At 35.9% G+C, this 25,978-nt stretch overlaps 2 protein-coding genes across 4 annotated transcripts in view; one reads left to right on the forward strand and one right to left on the reverse strand.

Moving 5' to 3' along the window:
• TDP1 (tyrosyl-DNA phosphodiesterase 1) lies at nt 1–24,755 on the reverse strand. Its single transcript, XM_034418307.3, has 15 exons — nt 23,473–24,755; nt 22,388–22,431; nt 21,445–21,500; nt 19,972–20,068; nt 18,174–18,208; nt 14,583–14,675; nt 11,363–11,533; nt 10,885–10,963; nt 8,138–8,320; nt 7,341–7,389; nt 7,187–7,253; nt 5,738–5,845; nt 4,952–5,054; nt 3,300–3,408; nt 1–1,394 (listed from the first exon to the last, which is right to left on the reverse strand). Exons 1-15 carry the CDS (start codon nt 23,978–23,980, stop codon nt 1,321–1,323), a joined length of 1,776 nt encoding a protein of 591 aa, XP_034274198.2. The 5' UTR covers nt 23,981–24,755; the 3' UTR covers nt 1–1,320.
• Nucleotides 24,709–25,978, forward strand: part of EFCAB11 (EF-hand calcium binding domain 11) — a 42,974-nt gene continuing 41,704 nt past the window's right edge. For 2 of the 3 annotated variants that reach the window (XR_004591516.3, XM_087873046.1), the window contains exon 1: nt 24,777–25,066. Coding sequence is in view for 2 of the 3 variants with exons in the window: in XM_087873046.1 (XP_087729172.1) it covers nt 24,989–25,066 (78 nt within the window). In the remaining variant the exon portion in view is untranslated. Of the gene's footprint in view, nt 25,067–25,978 lie in introns of all 3 variants that reach the window. The other variant, XM_034418306.3, reaches the window with a different exon arrangement.

Raw genomic sequence — 25,978 nt, forward strand, 5'->3', positions numbered from 1 at the left:
TTGAGTAAATCAATCCAAAGTTCTTTATTGAGGCACAATAGGTTCAAATTATCCTATTCTGGATAGATTGTGTGAAGACCTAGTGTGAAGAATGTAAAGGAAAACTGGAAGGAAAAAGAAGACAACCAGCGCTATGGTGATAGACTCAGTTACAGCCTTTGAATGGAAACCAACAATTCAGTTTTATAAGCAATAAAAAAATAAAATGAAAGGATTAGTTTTATATCTATATGACCCATGACATTCTTATGAATTGTAGAATGAACTGGAATCCCCATCAAATCCTGGTTGCTATAGCATATCATTATCTCTGCTCATGATACTTTATAGTTTTAATTATGACTATATATTTACTGCTTTTTCTTTTTAATTCTCTGTTGTACTCTGCCCAGATGCATGTTTTTGGCTCACAATAAATATATAAATAAATATTGAAATTTTGAGAATTTATAGAGCTAGTAAAAGAATACAAAATATATGATTTCAAAAATCAGTGAAACAAGTTTTTGTTTTCTAATTAGAATGTCTGATATTTTTATATCATTGCAATAGCACCAAATTATGTTTTATACTATATGCTTATAACAATATACAGTTTTTGAGAAAGATAAAGGCAAAATAAAGACATTGCAGAAATTATACAAAAGTATCACATGAATATTTGCAAAAAAAGAAAAATATAATTTCATTTTTAATTGCTAACAGCTGGGTAGTTTATTTCAATTGTTTGTAAACATTCTCTTTTATCATGTTCAGAATTTTACAAAACTCTCCCTAAAAAAATTAAAGTTATTCTGGCTAAAAAAAGACAACTATCTGACATGGCCATTTCAAAATTTTCTAATTTACAGGTAGACCTTGTTTAGCAATTGCCTCATTTAATGACCATACAGTTATGACAGTGATGAAAAATATTCTGTTAGAAATGAAAGAACTTTATGATCATCGTATTTATGACTTGGCAGGTCTGTAAAAGCAAAGGAAAGATGAAGTAAAATCATAAGATTATTAGCTATTTCATTTAGTGACCACTTCGCTTAATGACTAAATTGCTAATCCCAATTAAGGTCACTAAACAAGGACCATCTACATATATGTAATTTCAAAAGTATGATTTATCATGAGATTTAGTACGGCTAATCTTCAAAGCAGTTATTTTTTTAAAAAATGTTGTTAGTAATAATAACCCAAAATCTTTTATTTTATTCAAAGAATTTTTTCAAGTGTACAGATATATAATAAAATGTACAGATATAAAGCATAAAATCTGACAAATATTCAAATGATTCTGAATAAAGATTCAGAATTACTTTAAACTATTCATTTTGGAACCCACATATTGCCATGTGTATCAGGAGCTTTGATATAAGGAATATTCCAAATCCATGGGCGGTCTGCAAAGCAAATGAAAAGGACAGACTTATATCACAGTCGAAGATGAACTGAGAAAAAATAAATTAGATTTCCTCTTCCTAAAGTTCTTTCTATTAAAGCTAGCCATTTAAAATTTAACCATTTTCCAACCAACCAGTTAATCTTAAATAATCCAGTACTGCTACTTTGAAACTATGGAAATGTTTAATAATAAGTTTTACTTGAAATATAATTAGCTTTTAAACTTACTGCTTCATAACACAAAATCAACTATTTAAAACCATCTTTAAGTAGTGAGCAATGTTATATATTCAATAACCCTAAAAGCAATGAGAGAATCAAAGGTTTTTTGGTTATATTTGGTCTTAAATGGAGTTGCACTTCAAAAGTGGCATGCAATATGGGATCCATCTGGACTCACAGCTCACAGGCAGCAGATGACAGCTGTGACCAAGAGGGCCTTTGCATACATCTAGCATTACCAGTTGGATCCTTTTCTGGACTGGGAGGCCCTTCAAACAGTCACGTCATGAACAGATTAACAAATGTGCTCAACACAGGCTTGTCCTTGAAGATGACTGGGAGTTTATACTGGTTCAAAATGAAGAGTTGCAGGCAATGATGGGCATACTTCATTAGATTTATGTGACTCCATTATTTTGTAAGCAGCACTGATGTTTGGCTTCTAGGTGCAATTTGAAATGCTGGTTATCGCCTATGAAGATGTTCAGGACATCGATCCTGGTTATTTGAACTTCCTCTCTTTGTGTCTATCTGCTAAGATCTGCTAGAGTAGGCACATTTTGGATCTTATTGGTTAAGCAGTAAGAGTCAGGAAATATGCCTTTTCAGCTGCAGCCCCTGCCCTTTGGACCAATATTCTTCCAGAGATCCAAATGGCTCCTACCCTGATGATTTTCAGAAAGATATTAAATATATGACCATTCTCCCACCTCTTGGGCAGGATAAATTTTTTAGCATCTGTTGGATGGTTTTGTTCATTTGCATGTTTGTGTTCAGGATGTTTGGGATTTCTTTCTTTTCTGTATTTTTGCACTTTTCTCATTTTTAAACTGTAAATCATCAGAAATGTTGAGATTGGAGGGGCTCTAAATTGTATATAGGTATATATCTATAAAGAATGATAATAAGTCTGCCATAGGATACATTAATATAAACCTTTGACCCTGTGTGAGACTTCGCTTATTTAGAAAACAGAAATGTGATGAATAAGAGGAATGTCTGTATTAAAACTTTTGAAAATAATGTTCCAAAGATCCTAAAGGATCTTCCATTTTCATTTATTAGCTTTTAAAGCCCATCAATTCTATTGCACTCAATGACATTTTAAATGCCATTTAATTGGAAAGAAACTAAAAAATAAGCCTACTGTTTGTTAGACCCAGGAGGAGCTGCAGTTCAATAACAGGAGCAAATTTGTGCACTGAATGTAGTAACAGGATGCTGATTGTTGATTTGCAAGAGAATGATAGTACAAGTACAAGTGAAATGTGGTATTTTCAATTGCAGCACCATTACACAAATTAATAACAACAACTGATAATCTTAACACTTGAAGCAGCATTCTGTATTTATTCAAGCTATATCTCATCTTTATTCCAAAAAGTTCGTAACAACACAGTGGCAAAGAGGTAATGTACAAAAGTTTCAGGGTTCAGCTGGATTTGAAAACAGTCTTATAACAATTGTAATTTAAGCAGCTGTCATATGGAGTATTTAGTTAAGAAATGTATTCAGGAATTCCTTCACAAAATTCTACCTACTTGTCTGTTTTGGCCTTTCTAAATCCTCTTTTCCCAGTAATCTACAACTGCATGTTCTTTATTATTTTAAATGGTTTTCATTCATTCAAGTGGATTAATTTTACTTATAAAAAATAATTATATAGAAGGAGAATGCCTTACCTTTGTTTTCATACTTTTCAGGGGGCAGATCATAAGGAACAGGAAATGACAATACTGATGTATTAGCAAACATGTTTTCCTTTACTTGGAAATACTCTGTATTCAAGCCCTAAAAAAAAGAATATTGCATTGAACTAAAATTCAAAAACTAATACAGTAATATGGTGCTGTTAGTAACAAGCTGCCAGTGTGTCTATTAGGTAGGTAGTCTAAATAGCAACTATAATCAAATATTTAATGTATAAGCAATCTGCCACAATTAAAAGCAGATAAACTATTACTCAGTAATTATTTTCTTTAAACTAAGCAAGACCTCAAAAAACCAACTTACCTTTCTTAATTTGAAATGAAGAAATGTTCTACATCATACTGTAGGTTAATTCCATTAAATAATGAATGTAGAGTGGCTTTCAAGACTGAAAATTGTGTATATTATGTTCACATTTAAAATACCATTAAGGAAACACTGAATTCTTGGAGAATAAATATAATCTCAACAGAGATACAGTTGATACCCATGCTGGTCATATTTAAAAAAGCTTTTAAAATCTAGATATCTCTCCAAGGCTGGGATGATGGGTCCTGCATGTTTGACTAGTTTTTACTGGTTGATTTTCTTCCAGATTTGGGTTTTTTAAAAGTTATATTTTATGACCTTCTTTTAATACATACTATCCTAAGTGGTTGTCTTATGTTTTTCTAAATAACCAAGAAAATATTTAATATCAAATGTTTTACTCGCATGTAATACCATATATAGACCTGTTGCACCCCACAAATAATAGAAGTACATATTAAGAAAAGCTATCAGGCAAAAAAGGAGCTTTATATTCTATCCAGGAACTGAAAAGATTAAAGAAGGAATAGGCAACCTGCCTTGCTTAAGACATTTTAACACAGCTTGTAACATTCACTATCATTATTGTCTGTATCAAGGAATTCTGAGAATTATAATCAAAATCTTTGGAAAGCATCAAATTGTTGCTTGGGATTGTATAAGCTTCCATAAAATAAATATAAAGGTTCATTTCCATGATCACAGTTAATGACAATTCCCAAGAGAAGGGATAGAGACAGCACAGTATTGGATAGACTATATGCTACTGGACAAGAAAATGCAACTGGGAATATTTTCACATCTGGAGCATCCCGTGTTGTATAATCAATTTGCAAGCAAATTTCTGCAACATATCATTTTATCATTTTTGCTTCATCCATCTTTGTCTTCTCAAATAAAAGGCTGAAAGCTTGTGTCTGTAATGACACCACTGGACATTTGATTACAGCCCTCAAAGCACCCACAATTTATTTTTAAGACTGAAGTGTAGTTACTCCAGAAAAGAAGTATCCTGCTGAATAAAGGATGAAGAGTGATTAGATGACTGGGAGAAATGAATAAATTGGTGATTCAGATAAGTCTCCTTTCCTAGCATTAAAGTATAATGTAGTCTTGCAACTTAATACAGCCATTAAATGAGCCTACATAATATTGGGTAACTAATAATTTTCTTTGGAACTGAGCTACACATAGAAAAACACTTTTCTTTTTACTTTCTTATGCAAATACATTCTTGAGCAGTGGATAAAAAAAAGCAAATTGGCTCGGTTTGCATTCATTGCAACTGGGTGTAGGATTAAAATTCAGAACTTACAAACTCTGAAGGCAGGAACAGAACTCCTAGTTCATATGATCGGATCATCAGCTGGGTGCCATTTTTCTCAAAAGCTCCCCAAGCAGCCTTGGAAAGATTGGCACTAAACAGGCATAAACAAAAAGGAGAAGAAAAAACTTCTGTTTGTGCACAGAATGCAAGAATTTGGAGAAAAAATAGGGGGAAAAACTCATATAGGCGGTCCTTGACTTAAGACCATTTGTTTGGAACTGAAAGAAGGGACTCACAACCTGTGCCTGAAATTATGGCTATTGTAGCAAATTTTGTGATCAAAATTTGGGCGCTTGGCAGTCTACTTGCATTTATGATCACAAGGATGCTTCAACTCCCTCAACCACAGTGGCATTCCTTGATGATAGAGACAGTGCTGGGATAGAACTAGAGGCCTGGGACCTTCAGCAGCTGCCACTTCTGTTTCAGTCTCAGTGCAGCCTCTATTAGTAACCACATCATGGCCAGCCACCTCAGTGCAAATCCCTAGCCCCCCTCCACATTCTGCAGTCTGCTGTGCCCAGCTGATCTTCATATTCCTCCCATTGCTGACAAGGTGCACCCACTTGCAGGCTGTGCCAGCCCTTCTTCCCAGGCCTCTTGCATTGTTCTCCAAACTGTGCCTGACATTCTGAGCCAGATGCCAAGGAGAATTGTTGGGATTGTGGCCGCTAAGTGGTGCAGTCACATGACATCTTGCTTTATGACTGCATGACTCAGTGATGAAAATTCCAGTCCCAATTATAAGCCGAGGACTACCTGTAAAAGACTTACCTTGTCACTAGAAACCATGCAATCTTCTGGAAATCCAAGGAGACTCTCATGTAAGTTTTAATATGTGGCATTGCATGACTACGACCTGAAGTTTCAGCTGACCATTTGCTTGGGTTAAAACAAAAGAAAGGAGTCTTTTAGATTAAACCCAAGATAAGTTTTTAGATTCTAATTCCCAGGATGTGATATCCATAGCCAGAAGTATTTTATTCCTCCTTTTTAAAAACTGAATGTTACTTGAAATATTCTGATTTGGTGACTTCAAGGTGTAATGGTTAGTAGCTTCTATCTACCCCAACTAAAAAGGTTATTCCTGATGGCAGGGATAATGGGAAACATAACACATTGGAAGAATCTGGTAATACAAATAAATATTCTAATAGTTGATAGAAAAGACAAGATGCTGTTTCAGTTATAGTTTGGGTCAATTTCCTGCCACCTGACAATACTCCAGTGTTCCAAGTAGCACTAGCACTAGCACCGGCACTTGGACTTATACACTGTTTCACAGTGCTTTATAGCTCTCTCTAAGCGGTTTACAGAATCAGCATATTGCCCCCAACAATCTGGGTCCTCATTTTATCCACCTTGGAAGGATGGAAGGGTGAGTCAACATTGAGCTGGTGAGAATTGAACTGCAGCCAGCAGAAGTAGCTTGCAGTACTGCATTCTAACCACTGCGCCACTACGGCTTATAAGTATATTGGGATTTAAACTCTGAGCAGAACTATTCCACTCAGCATGGAATAGTACCAGTTTGGGGAAGGCTGATTTAGCGATCCTTACCAATCACATGCAAAGTTGTAATCTACAACAATTCCAGTAATTATATTAATAGAAAGGATTAAATAGAAACATAGAAAATATTGTACTCATGTTTTTTAGCTTCTCTTTCTCAGTTTAGCTGTTCATACTTTACACCTAAAGCAATACTTTAATGTTGAGAAGTGTAACATACACGAATGAATATACATAATTCAATAGGGATACATATGAAAAAGAAAAAAAATGTAACTTTTACTGACATGTGCATTTGTTGGCATTTGATTTCTGGACATAATTACTTTTTTGTTCTGCTATGGCTAGATTAATTATATTCAACTTGCAGCTTTTCATAAACTTAGAGGGAAGAGAAAAATAACTAATCTTTTCTATTATGGGTTGGTTTGAAATATGAGATGTCAGGTTGCATTTTTGGAAAATCGATTGATTGGCATATAACTAAGCCATTTTAAAAGGCTAATAATTACAATACACCTGAAACTCAATTTATATAATCTCTGTTTCAATTTTTATGAAGAACATTCTAAGACAAATCTAATACTAATATCTTTCTAAAACATTTTAGAAAGATAAGGCACAGTAAGTGTTTGTTTTAAAGGTTTGATTATATCTTTATTTTAAAACATAATTAACCTAATTAACCATAAAGGCAACATTTTTACTTACTGGAAATAAGAGTGTAGCCAAGGCTGCTTTTGTGCAGTTTGTATACTATATGGCAGAGAACCTCCAGCTAAAAAAGAAAGAAAAGGTTAACTATTTAATTTTGACATGTGGTCTTACAACTTTATTATCCAAGGCAGGAATATATATATTTTACCTGGATAACCTTCTAAACTCTGTCTCACATTTTCGACACTTGGATAAATCTAAACAAATAAAAGCAAATGTAATACCAGGTAGTTATAACAAATGCATTATGCATGTTATACAATTTACCAATCATCAAAATACTGCCAAGTAACAGAGCATGAGTATATACCAGTCAAGTTTGATACTGCTATTGGTTTGCTGAAAGCTCATCTGTTATGTTTTTCTGAGATTCGGCTACCATTTTCTTTTTAAAAAAATCTAACATAGAGACTAGCTTCTGGACACTTTTATGTTTATTCAAAACATGACTAAATCAGGGTGCCTGCTTTGACAAAGATTGGTTGAATCAAATACACATTTTGAAATCTGAATACTTAAAAAAGCAAAGCAGAGATTTTGTGATGAACAATGTATTTTCAATACAGATGAGCAACCAACAGATCCAGACTATATTCTTAAAATTTGATGGCAAAATAGCTGATTTTTTTGTAGTGCCAATATTTGTTCTTCATACATTTATTTCTCTATAGCAACTGTTCAGGAAGCTGGTTTCATATGTTAGGATTTTCTCCCCGTTTTAAGGGTGGAGATAGGAACAAGAACTCCCATATATATATATCAGTGTGTGTGGGCAGGTGCATTTTAACAGTAATATATTCTGTAAATAAATGTCCCACTAGCAGATGCTCTGCTGTTCTAACTTTATAAAACTTTATAAAACACTATAAATACACACACAGACACACAGACACTCTCTCACACATGTCCAGACCCGCATATATGTATGTATCAAGCGGCCAATACCAGATGGATAGGAATTTCATTTGGAGGAGTCTTCAAATTGCTTCCTAAACTCCCCAAACTTTCTCTAAATTCTGAACACAGCCATTTGGACTGATCAACTCCCATTGATCCAATACTTGAGAATTGTCCTATTATAGGCCAAGAATCTTGATCAGGTATTTTTCTTGCATGTTCCTTCAGAAGCTGTTTGGGGTAAAAAACAGAAACAACACTAATAAAGTATTAACACTGTATCACTTTCAATTATTCAATTAAGTAGCAGATGAGACACAAATGATCATTTATGAAGACACTGCTCCTTAATTAGTTGCATATGTTCAATATTTTATCCAACAGTACAGACTGCAATTATTGCAGACATTTGTGCTGAAATCTTACTTTCCTGAATATCTTCCAGATACGTTAAGCTTTAACTCTTATATTAGTGAGCCAGCATTATGGCAGACGCAGGCTAACATATCCACTGTTATTAGTGGGAAAACCAGCATTCAATTTCTACATAAAACCAATTAAGTTTCCAGTCCCTTTGTAAACTGAAGGACAATGAATTGAAACCACCAATTGTTGCAGCAATCCAAATACACTTTTTTGGCATAAATTTCTGAATTACCTAACAATAACAACAACAATACAGGGTTGCCTAATTGGAACAATTCAAGATGGCATACAGCCTGTAAAAAACATTTATCAGTTGACTGACCATTATTTTTATCAAATTCTAACCTTGCCTGCAGAGACTGCAAAAGTAAGCCTAAATCTCTTATGAATCTGCTAATTAAATAATGTATAATGTAATGTACGTATAATGCTGGGAAAAATGAAAGGAACAGAAAAAAAGGACAAACAGCAGCAGAGTGAATGAATCCAGTTATAGTGGTAGTGGGCTCACTGTTGAAACACCTGAAAGGTCAGTTGGGGACAGATCGTCCAATTCATTTATCAAATTTGTATAGTCATCTATTTCCCCAAAAGTGACTCTGGGTGGTGTACAACGATGGGATAAGAACCACACATAAAAATCTACAAATATAGAAACCTCAAAGTGCAAAAATACAAACTGGTCACTGCAGCAATGGAGCCATCTAAATGTATTTCTGGTCCCTTGGGAACCCCAGGCCTGATAAATGTAAACTGGTCTTGAGGGTCTTCTGGAATATAAAAAAGGAAGCAGCTAATCTAATTTTAGGGGAAATCATGTTTCATGTATTCGTAGCATGCAATGAAGGTCTTTAAAGGTTAAAACCAGCATCCTGAATTGCATTTTGAAACAAAATGGAAACCAATGCAGTTTGCGGAGTAGGGGTGTAATGTGCTGTTCTAGGGATGCATATAACAGCTAGCACCTCTGGATTCTGAAGCTTTTCAATATTTTGGAAAGCAGGCCACCAAGGATTTCATTGAGTAAGTATAACTCTTTTGAATTTTAGTTCACCAGATTCTCAATCAATCCTGATCATCCAAATTTATATGGAATGAGAGTTTAATAACATGTCAATACATTGGTGATTCTTCCAAAAATTGTTACTTATCTCTATTAAAGTCTTGGCAATTATTCAGCTTGGTATCAGTTGTATATCAGATTCTCATGCTCATGAAAAATTAACCTTATAAAAGAATTCAAGCTTAAAAATAAATGATGAGATGTTCTATTGGAATGTATGGATGGAATCTTGAACAATTATTTTAGAGCAATTCCTCTGTAATTATTATTTTATGATTTTTCTCAACTTCAGATGGAAGTTCTGTATTCCCCAATTCTCATGAGTGGCAATATAATCAACTCAGTCATGTTTTAATATCTCAGCATGGACAAAATATTTTAACTGCTTCAAAGAAATCGGAGAAGCTATCTCTTCTGATGGAGTCCATTTATGAAACCAAGCATCAAGATATTCCATTTCACGTTTATTGAATTTGTGGAAGAATATATTTGAAAGGATATATGTTTTCTCGGTGGCAATGTAAAAAAAATTATGGCAACATTAATACATATGATTTGGTCTTGTAAATTACTGGTATTTTTTAGAACAGCATTTGTATAGCCAGCTAGATAATTAAAGATGTTAATATTATATTGAATTATGTAGAATTTGATAATTTTTGAGGAATTGTTCATTGCTCACAAAATCATTTAGAAAAATTGGAAAAGTTATTCTAGACACTAAGGACTGTATTCAAGACGTATAATTAATCCACTTTTGAATATAATTCTTGCACTAAAAATGATGCAATGCGTTTAGTTTGATACAGGATTCAAATTTTCCAGAATATGCTTTATTCTAATTTGAAATTTTCATGTTTGAAACTTGAAATATAAGTGACATGCCTAGATGGTTCATACTTTTCCACTTTTGTTTTGCTTTTGTTGTTCTGCTTTTTATTTTTGTTTATATCTGTGTATTTTTTTTTGTAACTTGAGAGTCGAAAATGCCTAACACTGAAACAAACTGGGTTTATGTGTGTATGATGTATTCTCTTAACAGTTTTTTAAAGTCTGAAGGTTATTCTATTAGAAAAGCTCCTAGCAATGAATTTTTCAACAATAACGAGTAACAAGATTACCTCTTCACCACTCACATTCCCTCCTTGAGGGAGATGGGCGGTCTAGATGGACAGTTTAGAAACATGAAAGATAAAATAAATAAATAATTTTACAAATATTTACTTGGAAATATTCCAGCTCTTCCGTAGTTCTACAAATGTTTATCAGAAATACAGGAAAAATGACAGGCATAAACATCGAGTACCTTTCTCAGTTTAAGATGACCCCAATTTTCTTTTGCATTACCTTGGTATCGACCTGGAGTTGACCCAATAAGATATACTCTGCATAAAAATATAACCACATAATGTTTGGTGTTTTCCCAAATTGCATCAAAGTACATACATTACAGCATAATTATACAGCATACAATACAGTTTATTTTAAAGTAGTTGTTTTCCCAGACTACATTACTGCTTATTAAAAAACCTAGACACATCTTCACAAAAAGCTTCTACCCAGAGTCTAACTTAAATTGCTGAACATACGAACAAAATGCTTTTCAAAATAAATACTGACATTACCTTTAGTAACCAACTTACATAAATGCATCTTCAATGCCGTAACCTACTTCAATGAATTTTATTGTTTAAAAATTGTTTATATTGAAACACATTATTTTTATAACTATAATGAACACTGGAGAGAAATTGTTTAATGTAAGCATACATTGAATTATATACCTTGTCTCTGAAAGATCATGTTGCTTAATTATTTCAACCCACTCCATCAGACTAGCCGATTTATAAGATATCAAATAGCTGATGAGATCTGATTTAAAATTTGTATGAGATTCACCATCAGACTCAGCACTCCCAGGAGGCAATCTTGGATACAAAGGACTTAGCCATATTCTAAAATATTAAAAGGTAAAGCAATAAAATAGCATTAACAAATATTAAAAAGTTTAAAAAGAAACACATTCACTTTGTTTTTTGCAAAGCAAAGTTAAACTCAGTTATGACATCCTTCATATTCTATCAAACTTGAGTTATGAACATTTACTGTGTCTTGAAATCATACAGATAGACCTTGATTTACAACCAGACATTTAATGCCCATTAGAAGTTACAGTGGTTGCAGAAAGTGTTTTATTACCTGTAAAGTCCTCTGGTCATTGTAAAATGTTCTTCTGCCTCCCTCCCACATCACGTGATTCTCCCTCCCATGTGATAATAATCTGGGTGATTAGCAATCTGTTTCCACTTTTGACCAATTGGCAATGCCCCATGATCATGTGATTGCCATTTGCAATTTTTTCTGATAGCTTCCCCAGAAAGTCTGTGGGGAAGCCAGTACAGATGGTTGCCAGCTGCTGCCACCTGCCAAGAGGGCTTCTTCTCATCTCTGTGGGCTGACTGAAATTGCTACCTGCTGAGGGAAACTGAATTCCTTCAATGGAGTAAAGAAATGGAGTTCAGATCCTGATGATTTAAGCTCTATTCCTCCACCCCATCAAAGAAGTTCCCTTCCACACGTAGAGAAAAACTGACATCCTCCCACAGAGTGCAGAAACAGAGCTCAAATTTGCACCCCACGGAAAGAGCTCCCTTCAATGTACAGAAGAGAGCTGACATCCTTAGGGAGGCAGCTCTTTCAGCCAGCCCCTAGGTATAAGATGGAACTGAAATCCAAGCACGATTTTCAGCTCCTGAGCAGAGTAGCAGCGTGGTAAGGTAAGGAGTGCAGAGTGCCTCAGGTAGGCGACGGAGGCCAGGTGCAGGCCCACACAAGTATCTCTTCACTTGGGATAAAAATCCTGCTTGGATTTTGGCAAGGAGGATTTTCAGTTCCTGAGTGGAGTCTCCCAGTGTGTTCCCCTCCCATCCTGTGCTCCTAATCTGGGACTCCATCTGTTTAACAATCTGTGTGTGTCTCCTTAACAACCAGAACCTGGAGTGCCAGGATTGCATTCAATGAGCAAACCAGTCATGTGGGTAGTCATGTGACATTCTGCCTAACTCTCATTTTACTCAGCGACCAAGATTCCGGCCCTGATAGTGGTAGTTAAATGAGGGCTGCCTATATTGTGTAAAAAAAAAAAAAAAAGTATAAATATTCAAAGACACCTTAACAGGAAATATTATTCAGTATTTCTTCATTTCCTTCAGTTATATAAAGGAAATGGCTTCTGTTATACTAATGGATCCCCAACCTATTTGCAAATACATCTGGGCTTTTTATAAACCTTTTCCCACCATGTTGAGTACTCTATCACTGTGTGAAGAAAGAAAAGGAAGTCTGTAAATGTGTTGCTCCTATGTAAGTGTTAAAGAGGAAGAATAAGGAGCAAATGAAGATTCACAAAAACCCAGGTATCACTAAACAGAGCATGGCAAGAGTAGTAAGGTGCTTAATAATTTTTTAAGTTTCCTCATTCATAATTTATCTCTGTAAAGGAAAGACAGACATATGGACACTTAGAAGTTCAGGACAGTCTGACCCAAGCAACTTTCATTAAGTCAATCATAGGATATTAAAGCAACAGCCCTGAATTGTATTGTTTATACTGATGAATGAAATGGGGCATGTAGATGGCCAAATAGCTAGTATGTAGAAAATAGCCAAATATTTTCTGTCATTTTCTCTCTAAAAGCGAACATTCTATATTCAGGAAATACTCTTTATCCTGAATAAAAAGTTTTTTTTATCTTTCTGAGTTGTATGAGAAATAGAGCAAAGCACTACCTTCTCATCAATTATTTATTTTATTTATTTATTTATTAAATTTATATACCGCCCTATTCCTAAGGGACTCAGGGCGGTGAACAGCGAACGATAAAAATACATGTAATACAAACGTTAATAAAAAATCAATTAAAATATACTAAACACTCTGGTCCTAGATAATTCAAGACATCCCAGTTTAAAATAAAATCAAAAAGCAATATAAAGGGAAAAGTTAGGCCAGGCCGGCCTGCTGAAACAGGAATGTTTTGAGGGCACGGCGGAAAGTGCGCAGATCCGGAATCTTCTGTATCTCTGGGGGGAGCTCGTTCCAGATGGTGGGTGCTCCCACAGAAAAGGCTCTCCCCCTGGGGGCCGCCAGTCGACACTGTTTGGCTGACGGCACCCTGAGAAGCCCCTCTCTATGGGAGCGTACTGGGCGGTGAGAGGCTATTGGTGGCAGAAGGCGGTCTCGTAAGTACCCCGGTCCTAAGCCATGGAGCGCTCTAAAGGTGGTAACTAAGACCTTGAAGCGCACCCGGAAGACCACAGGGAGCCAGTGCAGCTCGCGCAGGAGGGGAGCCACATGGGAGCGCCATGCTGCTCCCATAACTACCCGCGCGGCCGCATTCTGGACCAGCTGGAGAATATATTTTTCTATGAGCTGTAGAGAACTCATAGAATCCAGCACCACCCTGGAAATTATGCAGTAATTTAATTAGATTCACTATAATTTCAGAAGTCATCTATATGATGCAAGACCATTTATTTTGAAATGCTTCTTTCTGGGTAACATTATTAAATATTGTTTATGATTCTTTAGTTGATAAAAAATAGGATTTATTACAGATACTGCTTTTTAAATCTGCAGGACCAGGAGATTTGCTGATATATTTTGAAATCAAACAAATCAAATCAGTAAAATCCAATAAGATATTGCATTTAAGATGTGGGGGCGGGAGCAAGACCAGGAAGACCCAGATGCACAACCACCCACAGTGAAAGTTCACTCGGTGATTTTGGCCAGTTGCTCTCTTTCAGTTCAGTTATGGGATTGCTTTTGTGGGAAAAACTGGAAGAAGTGGTATTATGTAAACTGCCTTGAACACTGGAAGAAATAACTAATATATAAACCAGAATGTGTCCTCTAAGAATAACCAATCCAATAATTGTTGTGAAGGCATTAACTGTGGCATGCAGTCATGGGCCAAAATATCAAATTATAATTTTTCTTACCCTTGTGTTTTCTGGTACCAATCATCATCAATAAGATTGGATGTATGTATCACCACTCGAAGGCCTTCTTCATAATTCAACAACATCATTTTCCTGTAAAAATAATTTAAATATCCCCAAAATAATTGCATATCAAATACTATAAAAATTAAAAAAGGCCAAGGCCAAAAATGAAGAGCACATTTACATAAGACTGCAATACAGCTATAAAAGAGTTGCAATGATATTGATCCATTTGAGTCGCTAAAATTTTCCTTCAAGAGTGATATTTCCTAAATGTAGATCCTAATTACCAACTGCCATTATATTGAACAATCTGAATATATTATAACATGTACTTCATTCACTGTATGCTACATGGTGCATAGAAGGCTTATACAACGTTACAATACCATTTTAGTGCTCTTGCAGTATTATAAATGGCTCTAAAATTAGGATTTTGTAATTCTTAGTTAATGACAAGTATTATGCTGGGTCTATTGGCTATAGTGGGGGCCTGTCTAAAGCCTTAGTTTTGCTTTAAAACTCATATTGATTATTTGAAGAATCAATTACACATATATAAATTTCAGGGACTCTAATCTCTCCATTAAAAGATTTTAGCTTCCTGGAGAATAGGGCTTTCAAATAATTGACTAATGTATTGTCTATGAATTCTCCATTGATATAATTCCATCATTTATTTTTAAAGACATTTTATAAAAGCATTTGTCATTTTAAATAGTTAGTCTAATTTCAACAGTGTGCATTTAATATATTCCATTTTAAAATGTACCCTGATATGCGATTATTTCCACAATTTGAAATGTGATTCTGCTATGGCCACCCACTTAAAAAATTGCTAAGTAAATCTAATAGTCACATGCTCTTTTTGTAAGCTTGTTTTTGTGAACACTTAAAAAAGTAATTAAATCACCATAGATTCTAAATAGAAAATGTCCGATATTGTCCTGATGTTTTCCTCCAAACAGTTAGGTTGCCTTAGAAACTGGCACCTGAGAATCAAAATGTTCTGAAATAAAAATATACCTAGTCATATAACTGACTCACTGCATGATTATACATGGTTCTGCTAGTGTTATAAATATTTATAGTTTAGAAATTAAAGCAGAAACTTCATTAGAGTATGCTTCATATGCTGCAAAATACAGCAAACAGTAAAGCCTAAAATAATAATAAAACAATACTATCTGGGAAAATTGTTTTAGAAAATATTAATTACCAACTTGTAACAAAATATGCAGCAACCGTACAAATTTTATTTTAACAACACCTAATTTTCCTTCAAATTTGGCAGGCACTCACCCTTTTAATGTTCTGAAGAGCACTTAAGGTTTGGCTTTTCTCCTAAGCACTGGGATAGGATGGGTTTTTTTTTCTTTTAACAACCCTGTAATTCCTTGCATCGGGGTGAAGTTGGGGCAACTGAATGAAGCTGAGCATTTACTGGCCAGATTCCCTCCCTTACGCCTACGTGGAGTTCACACCAGATATTTTCTCTTCACGCCGAGGGAGAAATATCTGCTGCTACCTAAGATCGAACTCACAGCTTCCCAATTGTGAGGTGAGAGCTCCACCTCTGGGCCACCATGCCACTCGGGATAGGATGAGATGAAATTGTGGGCTGCATGTGAAAGTTTAGCTATGGTGCCAGATTTTGATTTGGTTTAACTGCATCCCCATAGTCATGTGATCGAAATTTGAGAGCTTGGCAATTGGCATGTATTTATGACAGTTGCACTCTCCCAGAGTCATGTAATCATCATTTGTAACCTTCCCAATGGCATTCAACAAGCAAAGTCAATGGGGTAAATCAGATTTGCTTAATGACCACAGAATTCACTTAACAACTGAAGTGAGTTGTTTAACTGTGGCAAAAAATCTTGTAAAATGGAGCAAAACTCACTTAACTGCCTTACCTAGCAATGGAAATTTTGGGCTCAACTGTGGTCGTATGTCAAGAACTACCTTACCTATAATAAATGTTTTAAGTAAATAAAAAAATAAACATGAATATCACTAGGCTTTACTTAACAAAAAGGAATTTGTTTGCTAAATTTAATCCCTCAAAACATATTTTATTATACAAACTCTTTATCTGGTGAATATTGTTAGAAGTCATAGTACCACGTAGAGAATATAAAATTGTGAATCCTAGTCAGTAATGTCTGTGGACCAATGTATAAAGATGACAGAATAGGTCTTATACACTTCACAAACTATTTGTAAAAAGTGCTTTGGATCTTGCAAAAGTGGATCACCACTCTGCTATTCATTAAAACAAACCCATCCTTTTCAGGCTTTTGTGAACGCCTGAGAAGAAAACCCATTTTTAAAACAAAACCCACTCATTAAAGCCCTTCTTCTGATACATTTTCAAAGTATCCATGGTTGTAAGACCCTGTATGTAACTGTATGTACAAATGTAACTGGGCCCCAGGTGTGTTGTGGCCCACCAGCAGCCAGCAGAGCTGGTGGCAGACTCAGACAGTGAGGAGGTTGGGAACATGGGGCCAGTCCTGGAGTTGGGGAAGGCTCTGATGAGTGCTCTGCATCAGAGGCAGAGACGGGGCCAGGATCATCCGATAGTTATCAGCTGCCTTCGGAGTCGGATATCAGTGTGGCAGAAGAACAGCTGGAGCCTGTTCCAGATGTGCGCATGCGCAGAGCTGTCAGGAGAAGAGAACAGCTAAGGAACAAGGGCCGACTCGGGAGTAAAACAGAGGTGAACAGTGAATGGCCCCTCCCATAGGGAATAAAGAGGAGCGAAGGGGAGGGGAATTTGCAAGAGACAATTAGTTCAATTCATTAGGGTGAAGATCTGTTCCTGGCTTCTTGCCAAGTAATTGCTGCTACAGCATGGCGTTTGGAAGATATTGGCTTGGCAACTCTACAAGCCTGATGAAGGTCTGCAGTTGTGAAATCTCATGAAAGACTGTTTGCCGGGACTTTGCTGGAGAGGAATTCCCTTTAACCTAAATAAAAGAGGTTTTATCGGGACGAGGAGTCTGCTTCATGATCTTGGGAGGCCTAGGTTAGAACAGGGTGCATCTGACACAAAGCACATCAAAATTAAAATGCATCTGAAGACAATCTATGAGCGTGAATTATTTTATATAAACCATTATTATAATTGACATACTAGTTTCAACACTAAAAGAGTTGAGATTTATAAGATTGAACCTTTTATTATAAGCCCATCACCTTATAATAAAGCATTTTCCTTTCCAGGAGAAAGGAATATATTGATCCCATATATTGATAACACTCTCAAGCAACCTTCACCAAGTGTAGCTAGTTCTGAGAATTCTGGAAGGGGAATGCTAAATGAATTAGGTTTATTAATTCAAAGAGCACTCAGTTTACCCTAAAACAATATTTTGTAAAGCAAAAGAGGTGGAGAAAACTAATAGTGAGGAGAGATAATTGGTATACCAAGATAATTGGCATTTTATTTGTATTTTCTCAGTACTCAAACACAACAACATGATTGTAATTATTTCTACAATCACAGTGGCATTTATCAAAGTAATATAATTACTGCAAGATATTTCTATAGCAGACATTCAGCATTTATGATAAATTACTTACGTGTGGTGGGTTCCAAAGGCAATATCCAATTTTGCCTACAATAAGAACATTGTTTAAAAATATTTTTTTCAGTATATGGCACCTGTCATTATATGGAAACAATAGTAAAAATACTTTTTTTTGCTTTATATTGATGCACTCTGGTGGCTGCTGCACAAACTGCACATTAGACCTCTTATAACTAATACTACACGATATAATCTTTGATTTAAAGATACTTCACAGATCATAAACAATAAATCGTTGCACATTTGTTTTAAATTTCTCAGATTGTATCTCAACGCCATTGTCATCCAGATGAGCTGAAGCTGCAATTTCCAATGTTCCCAGTAAACATAGTCATATATACTGGGAATTTTGAAAATTACAGTCCTAATATAGACAAATAAAATGCCAGGTTAGGGAAGGTTTAAGTAGAACATTATGTTTATACATACATGTTCATATACAGTCAGGTCCAGAAATATTGGGACATCGACACAATTCTAACATCTTTGGCTCTATGCACCACCACAATGGAGTTGGAATGAAACAAACACAATGTGCGTTAACTGCAGACTGTCAGCTTTAATTTGAGGGTATGTATATCCAACTCAGGTGAACGGTGTAGGACTTACAGCAGTTTGTATATGTGCCTCCCACTTGTTAAGGGACCAAAAGTAATGGGATAATATATATATATTGACAAATACACACACACACACACACACACATGTTCATATATATTCATCTATCTATCTATCTATCTATCTATCTATCTATCTATCTATCTATCAGAATTCTTTATTGGCCAAGTGTGATTGGACACACAAGGAATTTGTCTTTGGTGTATGCTCTCCATGTACATAAAAAGAAAAGATACATACACACACACACATATTTGTTTTCTGAGGTTTTCGCGGGTCTTTGTATGTAGGTCTTTGGTTTTTCGGGTTTTCTCCCGCGTAACATTGGGAGTGTCTTGCCGACGTTTCAACGAAGTCTCATTCGTCATCTTCAGGCTGGTGTTTTCGGCTTCGTGCTTCTAGGAGCAATGTTCACACAAAGCTGCGATCATACATTGCTCCTAGAAGCACGAAGCCGAAAACACCAGCCTGAAGATGACGAATGAGACTTTGTCGAAATGTCGCCAAGACACTCCCAATTTTACGCGGGAGGAAACCCGAAAAACCAAAGACCTACATACACACACACGCACACACACACACACATATATATACACACACACGTACATATGTTAATTTTTTAGGAAACAGAAGTAATAACAGCTTTACATGATCACATTAATACACAGAAAAAAAGTTGAACATGAAAACATTGGAGGGGGTAAGTTTTTGAGCATGCTTGCTAGATGATGAATTTATAGTATCAGGTTAGAGTACTACAGGTAGTCCTTGACTTACAACAGTTCATTTAGTGACCATTCAAAGTTACAATGGCACTGAAAAAAGAGACTTCTGTTTTTCACAATTATGACCATTGCAGCATCCCCAAGACCACACGATCAAAATTCAGACGCTTGCCAACTGATTCATATTTTTGACAATTTTAGTGTCCTGGGGTCATGCAATCCCCTTTTGTGACCTTCTGACAAGCAAAGTCAATTGGGAAGCCAAATTCACTTAACCATGTTCCTAACTTAACAACTGTAGTGATTCACTTAACAACGGTGGCCAGAAAAGTCGTAAAATGGGGCAAAATTCACTTAACAATTGAAATTTTGGGCTCAATTGTGGTTGTAAGTTGAGGGCTACCTGTGTATACTTTTGGTTAATGTCGTGATAATAAAAGTGATTACCTGGCATAAACGAACATTTTTATAAGGGTGAGCATCTTCATGTAGCTCAGCCTTGGATTCTCGCTTCTCTCCATGGACTATTAATAAAGGTTTGTCCCTAAGTTTAAATATATATATATATATATAAATTCACTTGCACAAGCTTCTAATTATTATTTATTTGAAACAGCTTAATTGTCTTAAAATTATTTTGAGCTACATTCTCAAGGATAATTATGAAATGTTTTATTCACACTTTTTTCCCTTCCACCTTAAAAATGTAACCTGCATTCACAGCAGCATGGGAAGGTCAACTTTATCTTCCCACTTCCAAAAACGATAGCCTCTAACATTGTATAATTAGGTAGTTATTCCTGGAAAGCAAATGCAAGTATGAAGAAAGCTCTTATGCACTGCAAGCACAAAATAAGGTAGGGTATCCTCCCTTTCCCACAAGGATTCTGAAAGAAATTTGTAACCACACTTCAGTTTCCCTTCCATTTGTCTTCATCCCCACCTTCATATATGTGATGACTTAAGGAGGACAGCACAATTCAGCACCACACAATGTAAAGAAGATTGGTAGGAAAAATTAAAGAGGATAAAAATGAACAGATGTATTTCCTTATAGAATTCAGGGGGATTCTATGTATTTTATGTGTTTTATTCTGTGCCTGTTCACCGCCCTGAGTCCTTCGGGAGTAGGGCAGTATACAAATTAAATAAAATGAAAAATGAAATGAAAATGAGGGAAAAGAGGTTGCCTTTTCTATGTATTGCTCAACTTTATAAATAGACCGGAGAAACTTATTTCACAATGCATTGGGATTACATCACCAGAATTTTCAATCATATCTATCAGCCAATACTGGCTAAGATTTCTTGTATCTGAATACCTAGTAGGCATGTAGCAGACAATCTCTGGGTTATATCGCCCTTGAATAACGTAATTTGAACATGACACAAAGAGTTATGAAAATAACACCTGCCATTTTGTGCACAAGGCGCAATCCAAGAAGCCTAGAAGTCAACATAAGCTCTCTAGAACAGAATTCTTACATAAAGCAGAGACTACTGTACATGTAAATGCTACCTTTCTACCAGAAAACACCAAAAACATCTATTGCTTCAATGTGATTATTTTAAATTAATTCAGTAGATATTATCATAGTATTATCAATGAAGATTATGGATTATTTAACAAGAGAAAATATTTTTATAAATACAACGGAAACATGTTATATTTTTAAATAAAAGTTATGTTAAGAATTAAAGTTCTTCAGTGCAAAACTATGTTTTCTCTTTGTTTTCTCTAAAGAGTGACATCTTCTAATGAAAGATCGATACTGTTGCTATATCCTTAAACTAATTTCTCTTATCCAATGTAGCAAATAACACAATCTCACAATACTATCCACAACAGTAAATTTAGCACAGATGAATTAGAAATACAAAATGGAAGCTGAAATTAAATATTGATACTCTTTTATGTACCTGAATTCCTTTGGATATTGTTGGACCAGCCATTCCACATCTATACAATAATTAAACTTTGTCATGGGGAAAAAACAAAAATAGTTTTTAGAAATCAAAAGGGAAGGGAATGCAATATTATGCCTATGAATGATAGCAGGTTAGAAGTTGTACCTATATTTATACAGATTTGTATGCTGCCTTATCCATAAAACACAAACATTATAATATATTAGAAAATTAACAAATGCCATTCTATACAATGTAAATACAGTTGCAAAATTTAAGCCAGGATTTTGGTAGATCATAGTTTCTCCTAATTGAGCCTAATTACACACATTCTATTAATTTATGCATGGATATTCTCTCAAGAATAAACAGCTAATTAAGCAAGCAATTTTCCAAACTGTTGGTCCCAACTTATATTACTTAACAGCAAGTGTGATAAATCTGGCTGTATTTTTAATGTACAATCTTGATTTGCTGGAGAATAATAAATCTGGTTTCCTAAGAAAATTTAAAAACATATGAAATATATCATAATTAGTTGGTTAAACTTTTGTACCCAGAGATCCTGACAAGCACCATAGAGCGGGACTACAATAGTAGTTCTTAAGTTAAAACATTACATATGTTGACTTATCCCCCCCGGATAATAGATTTCTAATGAACATGTAACTAAATTCATAAATGTATTAATATAAATTGATATGGATATTTATTCTTTAATACCATTAAAATAAAAAGTAAATCACATGCACACACAATTTCATGTCTTTTAGTACGACCACCTATTTTGTGATATTGGTCTTAATAAAATTATCATTTTACCATGGCTCTTGGGCCTTTTTAATATACAGAGCTATTTTAATTGTACATTTCCAAAAGACTATTCTGAATTTTGAGACTACCACAGAAAAAATGATCTCTATTTTATATTAAAAGGACAGTAAATAAAATGTACCTGAGCAGAAGATACAAGAGTTCCAAAAAGAGGAGATAAAATATCTGTTATAAGAAAAAAAAGATGTATTTAAGTACAGCAAGCACATCTGAAATGGTAATAATTTTTTTTAGCAATTTCAAGCAACTAATCCTAGATTTTGCCCAGATCAGGTTCATACATTACAGGAAACCCAAACCAACAAACTTGATGAGTTATACCATGACCATATAGCAGGAAAACAATGTTTAACATGCTGTGTGAGTGTAACCAGCTATTTTTATTTACATTACTTAAACCATCATTTAATATATTTTGTATATGTAATTTGCATGTTATATGCAGATATATTCAATTACAACATAAACAGCGTCCCTCACTATAGCCATCTGAAAGCAGCTAGGTCTATTTTCAACTACTGGTAATTGCAATATTCTGGTTTATCCAAATTAGGAAAAAATGTAGCTTCTTTACATTTCTTGATTTATTTAAACAAAATAAAATTGTTGGTTCAACCTAATTACAATGTTTAGTATCTTAATAAATACTTTTTTAAAAAGATGACTTACAAAAACAAGCCATCACAGATATCAAACAACATATAGCAATTCTATTATTTATTATTTTCAATTGAGTTCATTTATATTTTACAATGTGAGTCATAAAGCACAGAAAAATTTAATCTTCTGGGTCTTTTGGCCATAAATATAATTGATTGGTTGAAGCCAATTTGGTAATTATGTAAGAAATTCTTAAGCTCTTCTGGGTCAGAAGGCACATTTTGCAGAATCCACCAATTTAGCTTTTAAGAATATCTTTGGGGTCTATGTGGAGCCCAGAGGCATTGCTGAAAATGCAGACTATCATTGAGGTTTATGTTCTTCAGCATGCTAGTTTCCCATTCGTTTTTTATAAATTAATCTTTTTTTAAAAAAAATTAACAAATAGGGAGTTTGAGCAGGAGGCAAAGTTTTCCTAGGTAATGTTAGGCCTCGGGTTGTTACTGCATTACATTGCTTATATGCCAACTACAACATGTATATAATTATTTTAGGAAAAAAAAGCATCCATCACATTTTCCTTTTTTTGCCTTTGATATTGCTTACCTTTTATATGAAGGGCTCCAGAATTGTACTTTGACTTAATTCCTTTGACTTTAGTGAGGAAGAATCTGAAAGGGTTCTGCCCATTCAACAGATCCCATGTGTCCTGCACTTCAGATGGCTCTGCAGACTTGTGACTTGATGAAATCTTACAGGATGTCGGTAGCTCCGTGGACGTACCACTCTCTGCTTTTCTGACTGTAGTTATTGCATCTCTATTTCCACTTGAGGTTTTAAGATCCTCATCTTCACTACTGGAAAGACACCAGCCAAAGTCTTCCCGGGAAAATTTCTGATCTGAAGCCGCCTCCTGTGGAAAGTTTCCAGCTACATATTTCAGAGGAGACATTTTTCTCTTTTGAGCAGCTTTCCTTGCCTCTGAGCGAGAGTGGCCACTCTTTTTACTTTCCTGGCCTGTCTGCTTCACAGAGGTAGAAGGCTTCTCAGAATCAGCTAACTCATCTTCACTACTGGACAATGTCCATTTCCCATGCTGACTTTCCTGAGACATGATACTCTATATATCAAGGAGAAAAAAAGGGGACAGATCTCCAGGAAAATCCAAAGGAATGAGGAAACTTACTACTCCCACCTTCTCATAGTGCAGAAGCCCCTTCGGTCAATTAGCTCTCATGCTGTGCCTTCAGCTTTCACACATTCCCATTCAGGGGCACCCAAAGAGAATTCAGCTGTATTTGGTTCTCTATACGCTCCCTGCCCTCCCTTCCTACATAAGTGTGTAGCAGGCAAACTCGTTTTTTATCCTTATAAAAAAGGATATAAAACAAGTTAATAAAATACGCTGGGCAGGAGACAGTACATGAGGATAATTCAATGTTCCGAATTTAGTGGCTGTAAATCGTTCCCCACTTCTATATACTTAAATCCATCGCGAGCCACGTCGTAACAGCGAGCGGAAAATGATCGCGGGGACTTGTTCATATAAGAGAGAAGGAAGGGAAGCGCTGCCCACTAGAAGTCAAACCTGAACAAGCATTAATGTGGAAGAAAAGAAACAGAAAATTCACTCCCCAAAACACCCCAGGAGGGAATTTCTTCCTCGCTGGTGGCTTCTGCGAGTGAACTGAAGTCTAGCAGCGAAACAGCTTAAATTAAAAACAGAAAAAGCCGCTCTAGGGAGACAAACTTCCTCTTCCGGGTAAAGCGTCCTCCCCCCCCACCTTGATTGACATCCCCGTCGCTACCAATGATTGGGCCGTTTATCAAGAACTAAGTACAGAGGTCTTCAAACTTGGCAGCTTTAAAACTTGTGGACTTCAACTCCCAGAATTCTCCAGCTAGCTATGGAGAATTTTGGGAGTTGAAGTCCACAAGTCTTAAAGCTGCCCAGTTTGAAGACCCTCTGCACTAAGACTACGAACTATCAGTTTGTTCCCGCCCGATGCCTCCAATGGGACTTTCTCACGCATTTTGATCGCCAGGAGGAAGTTGAGGGAGGGCGTCGCTCCGTTGCTAAGGGAAGCTTCATTGAGAGTTGGCGGTGCTTCTGCTGTTGGCAATGTGCGCGGCTCCTAAAGAAGCGGCGAAATCCAAAGACTGCCCAACCGAGAAGTACCGCAAGAAGCGATGGGTTAAAGTAGGTAGTTTAAATGGGACTTTTATTATCATCGATGTCCCTGTATTTTCTCGTCTCGTCTGAAAAATCCCCCAACTGCTAAAGACCCCCAACCCCACCAATGCAACCTGCGAAGGATTTATTTATTTATTTGTTTGTTTGTTTATTGGTTCGATTTATATGCCGCCCTTCTCCAGAGACTCAGGGCGGCTTACAATGCGTCAAGCAATAGCCTTCATGCTTTTGTATATACCTGCTTAGTAGGGCTTTCGCCCCCGCCCCCAAGCGGTGTTCTTTTTTATACAAAGTCAGCTTATTGCCCCCACAATCCGGGTCCTCATTTTACCTACCTCGAAAGGATGGAAGGCTGAGTCAACCTTGAGCCTGGTGAGATTTGAACTTGCAGTAATTGCAGGCAGCTGGTGCTACTTAACAGCACTTTAGTCTGCTGCGCCACCAAGGCTCTTCAATGAAGAATGTATCTTCAGAATACATTCCAAGGAAACGCTGAGGGTGGGTGAGTGGGAGCTTTCCCCAAATACATGTCAAAATACAACTTTATCTTGTGTGCCGGTTGTGTCCTTTTCTGGATTGGGAGGGAACTGCCTTTATTGCTAACGGAGTGGATCCTGCAATGCACAATCCACTTTCCAACCTTACAAGAATATCCAGAAACTTCAGCTGGTCCAGAATGCAGCAGGATAGGCAGTTATGGGTGCTGCTTAGCATGCCCTTAACCTCCCAGTATGTTTCCCCTTTACTTGTCCCAGCTTCTGCCAACCTAGCAGTTCGAAAGCATGTAAAAATGCAAGTAGAAAAATAGGGACCACCTTTGGTGGGAAGGTAACAGCGTTCCGTGCGTCTTGACAAGACTCGGTGGTTTAGAGGTGGAGCTCTTGCCTCAAAATCAGGAGGTTGTGAGTTTGATCCTAG

Source organism: Pantherophis guttatus, chromosome 1 (assembly GCF_059756535.1).
Source record: "Pantherophis guttatus breed Tessera chromosome 1, ASM5975653v1, whole genome shotgun sequence".
Lineage (NCBI taxonomy): Eukaryota > Metazoa > Chordata > Lepidosauria > Squamata > Colubridae > Pantherophis > Pantherophis guttatus.

Bases quoted from the DNA above. Each gene is read 5' to 3' on its own strand.
- TDP1 (XM_034418307.3), bottom strand. From the start codon at position 23,980: ATGTCTCAGGAAAGTCAGCATGGGAAATGGACATTGTCCAGTAGTGAA. The intron at 8,321-10,884 runs GTACTCGATGTT...TACCCCAAACAG, and splicing joins GTCATCTTAAACTGAGAAAG to CTTCTGAAGGAACATGCAAG. The intron at 3,409-4,951 runs GTAAGTTCTGAA...TCTTTTTTTTAG, and splicing joins TGTTCCTGCCTTCAGAGTTT to GGCTTGAATACAGAGTATTT.